The sequence below is a fragment of the Bemisia tabaci genome, chromosome 4, assembly GCF_918797505.1.
Source record: "Bemisia tabaci chromosome 4, PGI_BMITA_v3".
Lineage (NCBI taxonomy): Eukaryota > Metazoa > Arthropoda > Insecta > Hemiptera > Aleyrodidae > Bemisia > Bemisia tabaci.
Window position 1 is genome coordinate 58,428,731 of NC_092796.1, and position 17,599 is coordinate 58,446,329.

The 17,599-nt window shown below is 39.1% G+C and overlaps 2 protein-coding genes across 2 annotated transcripts in view; one reads left to right on the forward strand and one right to left on the reverse strand.

Annotated features, from left to right (window-relative positions):
* Ance-3 (angiotensin-converting enzyme Ance-3) overlaps positions 1–17,599 on the forward strand; it is a 192,111-nt gene that overhangs the window by 133,017 nt on the left and 41,495 nt on the right. The gene's annotated exons all lie outside the window — the stretch shown is intronic.
* On the reverse strand, positions 3,676–15,381 carry LOC109042583 (uncharacterized). The gene is given in 3 exon segments (XM_019059415.2): positions 3,676–5,015; positions 5,018–6,368; positions 15,258–15,381. Coding segments are annotated over 3 exon segments (1,656 nt in total). The 5' UTR covers positions 15,270–15,381; the 3' UTR covers positions 3,676–4,722.

Genomic DNA, 17,599 nt, shown 5'->3' on the forward strand with positions numbered 1-17,599 from the left:
GGTATTTACGGTATTTGGCTCTTACAAAAAACATGTATCTGCATACGGAAATTATTGGATTATTTGCTGTTTCTAATCTCTAATAAACAAGAACATATATTTTGCTTAATTCATGATGCCATCTGAGATGTTCTTATCATATTGCTTTAAGCTGACTTTTTCTTGATTCAAGAAAATGAATACTTGGGTTAAGCAAAAAAGTAGCTTATATTAACCAGCAAAATTCTTGATTTAAGAAGAAATACTTCTTGGTGGCAAATTTAAGATTTTTTTTTTCAGTGTGCATTGCGAGTTTCTCATCATAAAATTTTACCTTTGCTCCATGGGATCAGTGGATGGATCAGACAATTTTTTAGTTCGAAATGATCATTCAATACAACAGTTTATTAGCGGAAATTTACGAAGCCAAAATAAAGTTACGTCCTCTCGTCCGGGAAACAACGTATTATTCCTAGCTAGACGATGATGAGTTTTCATTGACGCGGACACTCCCCTCGCCCCCCCCCCCCACATTGTCCTTACTCCTCCACTTCCCGCGAGAGTTTATCCATCCGGTGGCGCTAACCCACTCAGGTTACGTTTCACAGTCCATTGTTCAACAACGGAACTGAACGGCAATTAATTACGGTAATAAGTTATAAATAAACTAGACTCACTTGGCCGCCGGCCGAGCGCGTTTGATTTATGAGGGCGTTTTGATAGTAACTAATTTCTGCGTACACTTCCAAGCTCTCATTCAAGACTTAGCTTCACTCCTTATAGTATACGAACGCTTGGCAGACTGCAGATAAATAAACGGATCGTTGCCATTCATGATCTTCACTTTGATTATTTGGACCGCGTTTAGCAGAAAGGAACCAAGCTACATTAGCTGTTGCCAAATTTAACTGTACAATTCAATTTCTTACAAGAGAGCGTTTTTGCGGATTCTTTGGTGAATGTCAAGGAATCTGCTTCGCACTATGCAGAAAATTTACTGAAATTTGCACGACAAATTTGATTTTGTCCCTAACTTAGGAATAGTACATAAGCTTTATAAGAAGGAGAAATTCGCATTGTTCCGAACGCTGCTTACTGCTGTCGAGTCTGAGAGAAGCCGCTGATTTTTTGGACTGAAATTTTTCTCAGTCACATTTATCAATCGCAAAATTTGTGCCGCCAAAATCAACTCATCAATGTAGTCTCTTCGTGAGGTAAAGTCTACATCACATATTAAAAAGCAGTAACCTCAAGGCAATCATGATGAACATTTGCATGATGAAATTACGATGCTTTTTTCGTCATGCACCGATTCGCGAGTCAGTAACTGTCCGTATTCGGGAATTTGAGCAGCCGAATTTTGATGCCACGTAACATTGCAAAATACGCGAATCTTCCTCATGCAATTATTATGTGTCATAGATAACGTAGTGATTGAGTGACAGTATACCCTCAGAAATAATTTATTTGTGTCCGATTTTGATTTAAATTAAAAGTTTAATGGTGAAGCATGTCCATGCTCTGATCCCGAACGATTATAAGAATACGAGCCAAATTCTAACGTCCAACACGTGTTTGTGAGGTGTTACTTCCAAACGGAACGTCAAGTTCGGCTTTGGATTTGAATCATTGCCACATTGTGCTGAAAAATCAGCACTTTTCCCATCTAATGACATGGAGAATATCCAAGTTTTATTGCAAAACATGACAACTTTGATTTGAATTCAAGGTGGTCCATTTTTTGTACACAGTGATAAGTGAACGGCAGTGTTGAAATAAAATTCCTCAGGAAAGAATCAAAAATTCTCGCAGGAACCTTCAGACTGTAAGCAAAGTTTGCGTTTCCTCAAAATGAGTGATGACTCTTTTTTACTTCTTTTCAATTCACAAATCATGTTTAAAGCGAGGTTTTTTGCTTGAGACTGACGAGAAAAGTTTTTGCACACGTTTGAGGCGTTGGGTGCAGAAAGAGCACTTCTTGTTTGCGGTATCTCAAAGTCCTCACTACTGATTTGTATTTTAGAAAGGTGAATTTTCTGAAATTTTTCGTTTCAGAATCGGGAAAGCAGCATTAAGAAAATTCAGTGAAATTTTCACCGAATTCCATTCATTTTCTTTAATTAAAGTAGATGAAACGTTAGCGGCGATTCTGAGACACCGCAATCAAGAAGTACCTTTTCTACACCCCTCTTCTCTTGATGTAAACATAATATGCCTCGATAGAGTTTTAAAGTTATCCTAATGATCCCTTAAAATGCTAATTATTTTATGCGGTGCATAATTTGGACATTTTTTGGGTAGGTGATGATTCCATGTTAAAACATTTTCTCAACTGAAAGTCAATGTGGTGATCATATGGACTACATTTTGCAATTAGGAACTATAAATTCCGGCCCGGTTTAAAAACAACGTATGTGCCATTGGTGTTCCTATGCACATAAGTGCTTTTTCAGATGAGCCAGAATTTATATGTCCAAATTGCAAAATGCAATCCATATTATATTTTCACGTGGCGTGTTTATCTCAACTATCAAGTTGATCAGATGATGTTTACTTAATTAAAAAATAACATTTCCATTTATTGCATAGGAAAACAGAATTTTTTTTTTATTTTCTAAAACCGATATATTTAAAATATTTGAATAATTTCATCGAAAATTGAATATTTCCTTCAGCTTCCGAACGAAATTCCTACAGCTCTCTTTTTTTTTAATCAATCGGATGTTAAATAATCATTCTTTAATAGGGAATCAACGGGAAAAGATTTGCTACATTCAAGTGGCGATCAACCGCGTTAATGAATTTCTTTATTTTTCTTCAATCGCTTATTAACTCTGGATGATATAAAAAAAGAAAGAAAAAAAGAAAAAAACTAACATGAATTAAAGGGCTACTATAAAGACGTTACTTTCAGCGTTTTTAAGAGTTATCGTTTTGATGGCGAGTTTTGGTAGCGGTCGATCCGAATTTCACTGAAAATTTTTCAAGAGACTTAAAAATTTAACATCACACCTTGCCGAGAGGCATCGATTTTTTATGACTCTAATCAGTGGTTTTTCGATATTCATACATGGTGAAATAGACAAATAAAAACTTATTGAGGATTCAAATGTGGTTCAAGTTGTGTTCAGAAGACACTATTGAGGGACAAATATGAGGTGATGAGAAAATACGTATGAAGAGCAAAATTGAGGGAAATTGGACATTAAAAATTTTGAGAGGACTCTTGAAACTTTGTTATAAGAGACAAATTATGAGTGCAAACATCAATTTGGGAAAAAGAAGATAATAATGAAAACCTGAGCTCAACAACATCAATAATGTTTTTAGCAAAATATCTATGCGTATTCGTTTTTCTATCAAAAGTTCATTTATCCACATTCTGGCAAATGTTTGAGATTTTTCACTTGCAATAGAGTATTATTTTCGAAAAAATTGAGCTATGGTTTTGAAAGAATGGACTGGTGAAAATTATATATAAATCGTATTTTTGATTTGTCAATAAACTCAGGCTGCTCTAGGAATACTTGGTTCAAACTTGTCGCCCTAAAATAAGTTTTAAAAAAAATTGTAAAGAAGGAACGCTGATTGCATTTGCGGTGTTAAAATCTGAAATATCCATAATTTCAGTTTTTTGCTCCTCCTGTAAGTAAATTACTGTTGGTTGTAAATTATTTGAAAAAAAAAAAATATATATTCGCTCGAGAGACTCGCTTTATTTACACATTTTGGTATAAAAGAAAAAAAAAAGATCAATGACAAATAAAATTACAAAATCACAATACAACTCTAGAAATCTGGCAATCTCTGATTGCGAAGAATTGACGGCATCTTAATCTAAACCGTATATCACACAGTCTACGTTCGTTCCACTTTTGCCTTTTTTCTGATTTTAACTCAACACATTCTTTCTGGAATTCGTGCGTTTTAAATATAAGGACTAGGAACAGTGACTTTCAATATGGATTCATCGGTATTTGAGAATCTATATTAAATTGAGACCTATCTATATTTTTAATTCATCTTTTTTATTTTGAAAAAGAGAGTGAGGTGGTAGGTAACTTCTTTTAACTTTATCAAGAAATGAAACTAATGTTAGGCTCCTGGTTCCTTTCTCTCTTAAGCTATATTTGGATGGTAACTTTTCATTGACATTACAAACACATTGATTGAAAAATTAAATCCATTCCATAGTTTTAATCAGCCGAATTAAATAGATTAATTTTAGCCATTTTCTTCGTAGGTAATCTTTTAAGTTTAAAAAATGAATATAATCGTAACTTCGATTAAATTCAAACCTGAGCTTCTGCGTTTAAGTTCATATCTATGAGATACGACTAAAGCAACATTGTTTTTTTATTCAGAAAGTTTGCTCGTGAAAACTCATGTAAATTTTGACTTTCCAAATTCTTAACGAATCTAGGAGACTTGCATAATCTCTTTGAGCGATGTGACAGTGTTCAAGGCAGTCGGATTTCATTACATAAGTAATTACTAACAGATAGTTTGCACAAATGATTTTTGTGGCAGGTTTTAACGTACAGTTGCAGTGCAATTATTTGTTGCATGCACAAATATTATTTTGGATTCCAAAGAAATTCGATTTTTTTATTTTCTTATTTCGACTTTTTCGGTCTGAAGTTGTGAAAATACTACAATGAGACGCGGCTGGAATGCCGAAATACATTACTAAAATTGCACATGAGAACCTTAAATTAATCGTCGTTTGTACAGTGGTCGGAATTACCATACGTTGGAACCGTGGGATTTGATGGTGGCGTGGACGCCGTTGGGGTAATCACAGTCAGCAGCGAGGGGCACAGCTGGGGTAGATGAGATGTGGACGCCGTATGAGGCGGGAGCATGAGATGAGACGGCGACGTACGGGGCAGGGGTTGAGACAGCCACGTAAGGGGCAGGGGTGGAAACAGCCACGGGGTGGATCTCCTTGTGGACAACTGGGTATGGGACTGGCTGAGCGACTGGGTATGGCACATGCTTCTCAACGGTGACCGGGTATGGAACGTGCTTCTCAACGGGATGTGCTTCTCAACGGTGACTGGGTACGGCCTTGGGACCTCAACGGGGTAAGGACGGTCGACCGGCACTTGGACGGGGTATGGGACGCGCTTCTCAACTGGGTATGGCACTGGCTTCTCAACAGGTACGTGGACTGGGTATGGGCGGTCAACTGGGACGTGCTTTACAACGGGGACGTGCACTGGGTAGGGCACCGGCTTCTCGACTGGGTATGGCACGGGGGTGGCGACTGGGACTTCCACGCGCTTCTCAACGGTCACAGGGTAGGGTTTTGGGACTTCGACGGGGTATGGGACTGGGCGGTCGACTGGGACTTTGACTTCGACGCGCTTCTCAACTGGGTAGGGCACTGGTTTCTCGACTGGGACGTGGACGGGGTATGGGCGGTCAACGGGAACGTGGACGGTCCTCTCTACTGGGTATGGGACTTTCTTCTCGACGTAGACTGGGTAGGGACGGTCGACTGGACGGTCAACTGGGTATGGGACTTTCTTCTCGATGTAGACGGGACGGTCAACTGGGACGTGGACGGTTTTTTCGACGGGAACATGGACGGGGTAGGGACGGTCGACGGGAACTTCGACGCGCTTCTCAACTGGGTATGGCACCTTCTTCTCAACAACCACTGGGTAAGGCTTGGGGACCTCAACTGGGTATGGCCTTGGGACCTCAACTGGGTATGGGCGGTCGACGGGCACCTGAACGTGCTTTTCTACTGGGTATGGCACTTTCTTCTCGACGACGACGGGGTATGGTTTTGGCACTTCCACAGGGTATGGACGGTCGACGGGTCTGTCAACGTGGACGACTTGCTTGACTGGGTATGGGACGTGCTTCTCAACGGTGACCGGGTAAGGGACGTGCTTCTCAACTGGGTATGGCACAGCGACCTGTTTCTCGACGTGGACAGGGTAGGGGACTGGCACCGTCTTGGTGATGGTGACTTCCTTGTGGGGCTGGATGTACACCTGAGGGCTGTAGGAGTGGACGGCAGCGGTGTGGACGGGAGCCAGAGCAGGGGCTCCGTAGACGGCGATGGGTGAGGCGGAGGGTCCTACGATGTGGCCGATGCCAATGCCGCTGGCGTGGGAGTCATACGAGTGGTACGAGGATTGGTAGGCGAGGGGTGTTATGGGTGTTGAGGAAACGTAGCCTCCACTGATGATGTCGTTGGCGCATGGCTCTGCGGTGGCATAGGCGATTCCTCGCTTGTTCGCGGTTTTTCCGCTGCTCCCGCTGGACCCGAGCAGACTGCTGACCAAGCCAGAGAGCCCGGATTTGGAGGATTGGTCCTCGCCGGCCTGGACCGCTGCTACCACCAAAAGCGCCGACAAAGCCAGTGAAAACCACTGAAACAAAATGGAAAAATATCGTTGAAAAAAGTGTCGAAAATTTAAATGAAGATAACTCAGAGACATACTGCCGTGCTAAGGAAGAACGCCGTATGAACATTCGAGAATTGCCTAATGTCCTTCATTAAAATGCTTATTTTTGAGGAAAGTTTAAAATATTTTTCCTTGAAATTTTCAGGAACAGTAGGTAAAATTGCGAACGAAAATATCTGAAAAATTGGAGGGAAAATATTCATTAAAGTACTAGGAAATTCGTGATTTATCGAAGGAAATTTGGCAACGCCTGAAGGTTCATACGGTGTTCTTCCTTAGCTCGGCAGCATACATCTATCGATGGCCGATGTGCGGAACTACGTATCTGCATTGCGATGTTTCAAAATTTCAACGTCTATTTTAGATTTCTTTGAAAAAAATCGATTGAGTCAACTTCTCGGCTTGACATTTTACAGAATATTCTTCTAACAGAGAAGAAAAATCAATCGAATTTTCAAGGAATTACGTCGACTATTTTTCCGAAGAAACAGCAAAGTATGACAAGAAGTCCGCAACTTCGCAAACGGAGCCGTATGGTTTCGCACTTTGGCATTCGCTAAGATGCTTTTGAAGAAATTCAGTGCCTCGGAGATAAAACTGCACGCAATGCTCAGTCCGACAATAAAACGTTACTTATTTATCTTCAATACGTAGAATGAGAAATACAGCTTAAAAAAGGAAAGGAAAATTAACTTTGGTAAAAGGTGCTCGTAAAATGTTGCCAAAGATCAGGAATTTTATAATTGACACCATGTGGATTTATGAAGGTTCTTTTTTCTTTTTTATATTATTCATTTGTTTTTTTTAAAGCAGAAAAACTATTAAATACCCATTTACTCCCCCATTTTCTCGATGAAAACCCTCACTTTTTCACTCTTCGTTCTCGGTAATAAAATAATGTCACTGCACATTATTCTTTCGTGCTAGTTGTTTTTTGTTTTTTTCATTTCTATTTTTCCACATTTATCAGTGAAATCTATCCGGCGGAGCTAGTTTGTCTTGCTAGAGTTGTGCACCTCAAGAATAAAACTTGTTTCTCGATCCATGATTTTCTGATCTCAATTTTGACATAAAAACGAGTCAGAAAAAATGCCGCTTGAAATTGTTTATTTTCATTTAGCTAATGAAGCCGACTGAAAAAAAAACCAAACATGCCATTCTTTGCCAACCTGGCTCGATGAATCTAAATAGATCAAAGAGGAATGATCTTACAGCATGCTCCTCGTTGGGCAATGCTCGGCGCTTTTGGTCTACACACTAGGTTTTAATTTATTAATACATTTTGAATTATTCGAAGTATCTGCGATACTCCCATCACACCAGGTTGAACGAATGTCACCGTAATAGCCGAGGACCTTCACCTCCTTAACACCTGCAGTGCGAGGCGCGCTACCGATCCAAGTGAAGAATGACAATTATTCGTGACATTTGAGTGTTTTTTCGGTGTTGAGGGGGTGGGGGAGGAGAGAGAACTAGGGTATTCCACAATTTCGCAGCAACATTATCGGAGCAAAGAAAATGTTACCCACAAAAAACTAATGATTGATCCTACCAGTATACATACGAAGGGGTCCATAGAATATTCTTGGAGACTCAAACGCGGAGGTAGAAAAGTAAACCATTATTATATTCGCACAAAGGGGAGGGGATACCATTAAATTGATAATATATCGGCATTTTCAAAATTGATTTAAGGGATGAGCCAATTTACAACTTAGCATAAATCAAAATTAATGCATACGATCTGTACGAATAGAATAATTTTGGTCAAGAATTATTATTCTGCTCCAAAAATTTATCGATAGCCAACTAGCGTTTCGGTAGTTGGGAGAGGAGTTTGCATCCGTAATCGCCTTCATTTAAATTCCCAGCTCTACTTTTATTTGCTTGGACCTTCGCAAAGAAGCCTGAAGGCCTACAATAATATTTTTACCTGTCAAGGAGACAAAGTAATCGGGCGACAATTTTCTTGCTCGCTCATTTTTCTTTTTATTTTATTCTCTTTTTACACGTGAAAAAAAGCCTGCACACATCTCGTCCGCGCAGAAAATTTGTGAGAAAGAGGGTTATAAAAAACGGATGCATGCGAGCAAAGTGACAGAAAATAACCGAGCAAAGAGCGAAAAAAGAATTTCAGTCCGAAGGTCGACCAGCTCGACGTTCGAAATAATGCGCTCTCCTAAGTGGTAGCGCCAACTGTGTAGCAGAGGTGTATCATTTGAAAGGGTTTTTTTTTACCTCCCGGTCCACCCGTTGGACCGTGGACTTTGCGATCATTACGCAGCAAGTGCTCCTGCTCTTATAGTTGCATGTTTTCATGCACAATGTTAGAGCATGCGATTTTTTTCCCCACTTCATTTATGGCCTCGTTATGATCGTTGTCTCTTAGTGGCCGGTCGTCCGGTCGTCTTTCACCTGGACAAAATTCAGATGCCTGGATATGTTGTCATGTCTCACTCTGGAGAAAAATTCCAAAATAAGTTGCGCAAGCTACGTTCATATTTAGGACCCCCTTTTTTCAAATATTACCGTATTCCATTGCAATTTTTCTACCGAGCAAATGAAGGTCATACCGAAACTGTTTTGTATTTATTTCGTCATGCGAGTTCCGCCGACTGAAATAATTAAATCATTATAAAATGAAGATGATTTTATTATTAATTGTTTTAAAGTTTCACGAAATTCCAAAACTTAAGTACTATCGTGATCATCTTATTTTCTCAAAAAAATGTTGTCTTCATTTTACTGGTACTTTAACAATGCGGGAATGTATTATCGAACAGTCAGTGGTTTTTTATGCCATCAATTAACACTTATAATTGAAAAGAATACCTGTATTATGAGAATCATGTTCATACAAAAATGTTAACTATTATTATTTAATTAATTTTTTCCTTCTTTGTTTTAGGTAAGTGACCAGCCCACTGAGATGACATTAAAATTAAAATCTCAAGGGTATGATATTTTACTTTTTGTATTATCGATTATAAACACTATGTATGAAACTGATCAACATTATTTTTAAAAAAAGAAGGAAAAAAAGTTTTGTAATCAGGCAGTTGCATCATTTACTGATTTGAAATACTGATTTGTAACATCTGAATTCTATGGATGAGCAAACAGGACTGAGATCCGTCTCTAGCTGCAACATTAATGGTGATATGGCACTTTGGCATCTAGTTTTCAGATGTTGTGAAACAATACAGCCTACGGTCACGATGGCTCAAGTTGAAAAAATGCGTATCTCATTTGCTCTTTTTCAAAATTTCCGGTTAATTTATATTTGTTTCGGGAGAGAAAGCTAGGTAACCATAAATCTCATGGGGCTCTTTTGTGGATACTCGGTGGAGTAGGTGAAGAACATAATGAGGAAATCTTTTGGTTAATTTCCTTTAAAGCAAATATTGTATGTACGGATATTTTCAACGTTGCACTTGTAGTGATACGCATTTTTCGACTTGAGCCATCAATTAAGAGCACTGCACGTAAATCGGAGCTTTAAAATCGAGCCTTAAATAGTTTTAATTTTCCAAGGCGCAAGACTATTTGCGTTACGTTCACTTGTGTTGAGCTTTGAGCTTTGAGCAAGGTTTCAACGCGATCGGAGTCCATGAGACCGTTAACGACCGACCGGCTGCAAAAGAAAGACACAGAAACGAGAGCTCTGTCATCCAAAACGGAACGGCTCTCTGAGGGTCAGATCAGCTTTTGCCCTTCTGGCGCATGCGCACGCATGGAGGCAAGACCGGACGAAAATCAACGATCAACGAAAACATGGTGAGATTCGGTGGTCACCGCGCTTAATGTGGCACCCGCGTGTGCGATGTAGTTTAGCAATACCGGACAACTCGGACCATCAATTTTCCCGCTGTCTCTGTTTCTGTTCGCCATGTTGGTACTTGCGTAGAGCCCACATTGCACCTACGCACCGACCCACAGTGGATCGACTCAGTTAGAGAGGTCGGACATGAAATGTTTGACAAAACTGCAAATTTTTATGTTTGTTTCGTACCATTTTAAATTTCAAGGGGTGCCTGTAAGAAAATTTCACGAGGAAACCAATGGAACCATTTTTAGAGCCTCAAAGTTTTGTGTAAACGAAGTTATAAAAGTTTAAAGTTTCCGAATTTGTCCAACCTCTCCCACTGTGCGACCGGACCGATATCAGAATCCGTCGGTTTCCTCCACTGCCGTGCTAAGGAGGAACGCCGTATGAACCTTCAGACGTCGCCAAATTCTCTTTAATAAACCCACGAATTTGCAGGAAAATCTGCCGATATTTTGCTTCCGATTTTTCACAGAATGTTGTCGGTAGTTTGTTCTAAAATACCTGTGAATTCCATGGAAAAATATACGCATATTTCCTCAAAAATACATGCTTCATCCGGGAAAATATGGCAAATCCCGAATGTTCATACGGCGGTTTTGCTTCTGGCAGTCCAGATTTAATATTTGCAGCGCGCAGAGTGACAAAAACGGGCGGCCTTATGGTAATTATTCTCAGTCGAAATTATGGTGCAAACGATAAAAAATCCATCACGTCGATTATGTCCCTCGGATTGACAGGAAGGCCGAAGATTGTTCGCACTCGGTAAATAAGTTGGTGTTAATTCATGAATCAGCCTCCTGAAGATTGAGGTTGACTAAATCGCGGGAGAAAAAGCGCTCATGGGTAATTTTTTGTAAACTGCGATGAGCAACGCGGATATGACATATTTTTTGTTTAGTTACTAAAAAAAAGTTATCGAAAAAGTTCCTAGTCCATTCAACAAAATCCGAGAACTTGCGTATTTTATCAAACCTAGGAGAAGTCGCTCGCTCAATCTGCTACCAGCCTTTGTGTTGGAAAAAAATCAGAGGCAAGGACCGCCAAAATCTGGATTGGTTTTTGAAACACACACATATTAATATTTTTCCCCTTTCACGTACCTACATATATTCTAAAGGTATAGACATAGTTCCTTAGAAACTAAAATCTGAATTTGAAACTGCACGAAATAGTGATAGAAATGAAATCGATGAACACTAAAACGGGATCGTTTTTGTATTTTTTGAGCATTGTTATTTAATCGACTATACCCTTCAGTATTTTAAGTTATTCATTTATTAAATTGAAATTCTTTAGTAATTGATATAAAAGTAAGTGTATTCGAAAATATTCAATTCTTTAGTGGGATCTGCGTGTGATTCTTTGTTTGACGAGAAAAGCCGCATTTTATTGAAACGGAATGGAACAAGATGAATCATTCATCAACAAAATACTATACGAAAATATTTTTTCCGCGCGGACAAAGCATGATCTCAAAGAGAAAATGCTGGGTATTGAGAGTATTTAAATTTTTCAAATCAATCAATGAATACCCGCTACAAATGTCGGATTCATCGCTTCAAACCCGAATATAATCCTTTTCTTATTTTAATAAAAAGATTTATTCACCCACTGAAATGTCCCAGACTTAACTTGAGGCCAACTTGCAGCACAAATTAAACGATTGTCCCCACACCAAGGTTACCTAACCTTCAACTAATACAGTAGTTTGCCGTGGTGAGGCTGAGGATAACTGATGACAATAATTTATGCGAATGGGAGCGGTGAACCTAAGAATACTGTTATTCAATATCCAATGGCGCAATGCGAATCGTAATTGAAATGGTCTAACTAGCATTGCAGATGGAATGTGACTTTTCGCGGAATAGGGGCAAAGAGATTGTGAACTTTAAACAAATGCACATCGTCGGGAAATTTTCCCGAAATTGAATGTGCACACATTTTAATCTAAAATACTCTTGGAGAAAACTCCAACTGGAGATAATACTGAGCACTACTGGAAATTTAAATCAGGGACGCACGCGTCATTTATTGATCGAACTTTAAAATTTTGCATCCAATTTATGACTCAGCCACCGGCTTCGTTTGCCCTTTATTGGAATGGATAGGAGCATAACCCAGTGGAATAAAACCAGTACGCTCCTACTTTGTCTGAGGATAGTCGTCACAAGGAGCTTCTCAGAATGATTTGAATATCGATGACTTTAGTTGAAAAGTGCGCATCTCAATCGCAATGTTGCAATATCGCAGATGATATTATATTACTTTTTTTAAAGGAGACTAACGAAAGTTTTTTTTTCAGATTTTCTGTAAAATTTGAAAATACGAAAACAAAAACAGAGATATTTTCGAGAAAACCGTTCGATAGTTTGCTTAAGAAGAAGAAGAAGAAAAAGAGAGATTTGCGACGTTACAATCGAAAATACGCCTTTTTTTCTACAGCCGCAAATATCTGAAAGCAAGCTTACCAGATACACCCCAGGGCATACTTGTTCTTAATAGAGAAAGCTCACATTCATACTCAACCCTATCCTATTTTGAACTTTAATGTAATGCAAGCGCGAGGCTCGTTTCCTTAAATGGGAGATTTAAGGATCCATCGGTCTTACATAGTCTTCCACGTCCTTTGGCTAAATTTAGTGCATTCTAACGTTGCTCTTCATAATTTTCACAAATCTTCTCATTGTTTTGTTGGATTGCTTCACGAGAAAAAAATGCAAGCATAAAAGTGCAAAAATGCACTTAGAGACGCATAGCAGGATGTTGGTTAATACGAAAAAGTAGATTCTAAGATAACCCCGATCTCTAAAAAATGTCTTTGTTATTTAACAGGCAAAAGCGATGGGGGAAAAAAAAAAAAAAAAAAAAAAAACGGCTTGGGGTTATACTGATTGTGAGCACTTCCCTCATTGAGACTCCCTATTTTTTAGAATATGGAGGGTTATCCATCCATCAGGGTATTATTTAGATATTCAAAAGAATAACAGAACTAAGCATTGAGAAGATATATCTCATTTCGTTGCATCGATAATGACCTAAATTAATCCCTCAGAAGATGCCTTCCGAAGACACAACACCGGTTGATCCTCTGATATTAGCATTAACGCAACCGAAAATAATTGGTTTAACCCAATGAGCCGTTTCACAGTAAACTTAATCGTTTCACAAATAGGTGAGCTATGAAGCGACTCTGGGCCAGAGATTGAGAGGCCCAAGAACCAGTAAAGCGGCCCTAATAATTCAGCATTTTTGGACAGCAAAACCATCAACACTTGCCCACAAAATATCGAAGCGCCAGTTGTTGCGTAATTGTTTGGCTTCACCGGTTCATCTAGGTGCGATTAGTGATGTTCTAGTTTCCTGCTCGCGCAAGATGAATATTATTAACCCAAAAACAATGCATTATCATCAATAACTGGGCTCATCTCTTTCCGTCGGATTTAAGCTTCGCTCATTTCCTCTCTCTCTCCACCCCCTCCTCTCCCTCCATACTCACAACCCTCATATATCTCTCTTCCACTAATCCATCAAGTCTAACCTTTTTATTAAGATGAACCAGAAAGTTACCCAACTTTTCACATATCCTATTGCTTTATTCCATAGCAAACTAACATATTAGCAAATAGCATTCAATCCACGATACTATTTGCCCATTTGCTCTCAAACTGGTTACTTCCTCACTTTTTTGGTTCATTTTTTATGTCTATAGCCCGATTAATTCATTAGTTGGTTGATTGATTGATTGATCAATTTATCATTTGTTTGTTTGTTTGTCGATCCAATTGCTTGTTTTTTGTCAGGTTAATTGGTTGTTAGGTCTCCCTGTGCACGTTTGTTGCCGATTTTCTTCTTCATGCGTTGTCGTTTTTGTGTTTTTTGCGTTGCGCGGCAGCTTGCTGTGCAATTTATTTGGTTTTTCAGTTCATTTGAATTTTTTCGTAAAATGAAAGAAATCAATGTATGTCATGCGTAATGAATGCATCGCACGTATTGGCCGTTCTGATTTCGCGTCAGTTTCAATAATTTCTTTGAACACTATTATTACATGCTCAGATACGGCAAAAATAGTGTGTAATATTTGTATGTATCATCCCCTCTTATATACTTTCTTACTCGAGTATGTTGAAATCACAAGGCATTTATAGTTTTTTTATGAAGGTAGACTGATTTCAATGGTAAAAGGAGCAAAATATAATGAGGTTAGCGCCAAAACCGCATGGTCTTCCGTTAGCTCCACTGAACGGACGCCGACGCTCTATAGCAGACTTTTCAAGCGTCTGAATGTCCACGTGTGGAACCGCTGATTACGCTAACGAAGCATTATTTAGAGCATCATCAACAGCATTGAAAAAACCGTCGAAAATGTTGGCTGAGGCCCTTCATTTCTCTCTACTATACGGCATAGCTGGTGAAAACTTCGATACTTGGGGAAATTTCAACCCTTTCTTAAAAGAAAACCTCCCTAGAAGATTCTCAATTTAAACCTCTCGATTCTAACTAAATACTTCTAGTTGGCCACAATTGATCTTTGACTCATTAACGTAAAATTACATAAATTCTAAATCTTAACTTCTCCATCTAAACGCTGGTGGACGTGCCCGCATCATTGGATCCAACGCGCACCTCAGAATACACCCATTTCACCCTTATTATACTCTACATGAGAGTAACTGTAACGCATATCGCCTGAGGCGCGAAGCGCTTCGGAGGGGTTGAACCGCAAAACGGTCAGGGGGTTTACCCCCTAGAAAAATAAAAAATAAAAAAAAAAAAATTAAAAAAATCTGACGTTCCATAAGGTACTGATTAAAATCCAAAACTGGCGTATAATTTTCCGACGTAGGACGCGCACCAATTCCTTTCAACCGAAGACGAGAGACATATTCCAAACACTTGATGCGATCACTTCCACTCGCGGCGAAATCCTTGGAAAACACTGAAATTCGAGATGAAACATTCGAAGATTGAGGAGCATCGGCGGGAAAACGCGACACGGCAAAATATACGATTGGAAAAAGTCTCACCTGTAACTTCATGTTTAGGTCTGAACTGTAACACCACCTCACACTAACGGAGACTTGGTTTGAGACTGCTAAGGCGGGAGCGGCCTTTTAAAACCTCGCACCGGGGGACCGTGTCCCTTACGTCGGTCCCCCACCCCTTTTTATCGGGCGGGCGAGATTCTCGCGCGGCGCGGCGCGGCGTCGCGGGTTGCGGCGGAGGCAGGAGATTAGCCATCTAACAACAAGAGATCGCTCTATTTCTTCAAGGTCGTCTCCGGCGGCTTCGACTTTTTGAGATGTGCTTCTCCACAGTCGAGTCTCTGCCCTGCCGCAACTTCTGGACCGCGGTCCGCCACGCGCCGCGCAGTGGATCCAGTCAAGAAGAGGTCGGACAAAATTTGGAAACTTTTTAAACGCTTATAGAGTACCTGTATAGCGAGAGTATAGACAGATGTGAAACTCCGAAAATCCATCAGGCCTTCACCGATGCCTCCGCGAATAAAGTTAGGGCCCAGAAATGCAGCCAACCTATGAATTTCAACTGCCCAGAACGATTTACTACTACTATTATTAAGAACTGTCGCTTATAAAGCACGTATTTGACTTAGTTTTTGCATAAATTTACTCATTTTTGTGGAGGAACCCTCATTTATGTACCTTCTTAGCCATCTTCGTTAGAATTGGAATCTACAGACTGGCAGTGAAATTTTGTGCGTTAGAAGTTGGTTAGAAGGGTGGCTGCACTTTTGGGCCCTAAGCCCTCCATGAAGCGATCTGTCCATACTCTCGCTATACAGGTACTCTAAACGCTTAAAAATCCGTTTACGTAAAACTTTAAAGTTCTGAAAGTGGTTCCATTGGTTTTCGCGTGAAATTTTCTGCTCAGATCACCCCTTGAAATTTAAAATGTGACCAATAAACATCAAAATTAGCGGTTTTAGTAAAAAATGTCATGTCCGACGTCTCTAATTAACTCGATCCACTGTGCGCCGCTACGCACAGTATAGCGAGTCGATGATAGATATGTCGGACATTATCGGGAAACTTTAGGAGCGTGTATCTTCATCACTTCAAAACGTAGAGGTTTGAAAGTGGCTTAATTGGTTTCTAAGTAAACTTTCCATCGAGAGCCTCCCCTTAAAATTCATAATGTGACAAAATAACCATAAAATTTTACGCTTTTATGTAAAAACATATAAATTGTAAACATTTTTTACCCCGGTATTTTTATTTTAAGTATAGTTATCTGATCTAAAACTTTCATTTCCAGATTGTAGCATACAAGTGTTATCATCTGAAAATTGAATTCAAACATTTCAATCTTTTGACATTGTCTGAAGGAAGAGATCCAGAATTTTTTCAATTTTTATTTGAACTTCGTAATTCGACATCTTTTTTTTGACAATCTTGGTTAATTTACCTAGATCGTTTTTGGGATTTGGCTGAAAATATCTTCCTCCTCTTAAAATTTTCTCCAGAATCTGCTTATTTTTAACCCTCCAAGATTCAAATGATATACGTGTTTAATATTATTTCATGGTCGCAGAAAATGTAAAAATTGTAGATGGGCTTGAAAATCCTAATTTGAGAGAAAAAGTAAAAAGAAGAAGAAAAAGACATCGGCGGAAAAGCCGTGCCTGAAGAGGAGGGTTGAGAACATAAATCCTAGTTTTAGAAAAGCTCAATTGAATATGTTCACATGGTATTAATTCTCACAATGAAAAGTATGAAAACACTTATCATACGCTTCTAAGAGCTTTTAGCGCCGGTCAGAAATAAAGCGTGCTTTATGAACAAGAGATGAGCGGTCATTCAATTAACTTGTTTAAATTAATGACAATCGGCGTGCTTTTCGATACATTGATTGATCTGCCATTTAAACTCATGTAAAATAATCGATAAACAGGGTGTTCACAACGAACACCTCAATAATCGATTCTTTACCATAGCTTCAAATGGGGACAGGTCGATACTCGATCATTCACACTTCACCACTGAATGCATATCGAAGTTCATACAAATAATTTTTCCCGTGGCTGCAAACCATTTAATTGCAAAATAACGCCACCTTTGCATCCTTTGATCGTTATTTCAATAGGTGACCTAAGTTTATACTTAAGGGTCGATATGCATAGATTTTTTTGTTTAAAATAATCAAAGTACTACTCAGTTAATTGTTTTAAATTTTGTCTGACAATAAGTAAAAAACATTCTATCGGAAAATATGTTGATTACGTTGTCCATCGATTGATTGATAAATTGATTCGAAAGGTTCGTTATCACATACTGGTTGACCTTTTTTGCCTTAGTCTATTTTCATCGATAACCATTGCAAGTTGCTAATTCTGACACACAACATTTTC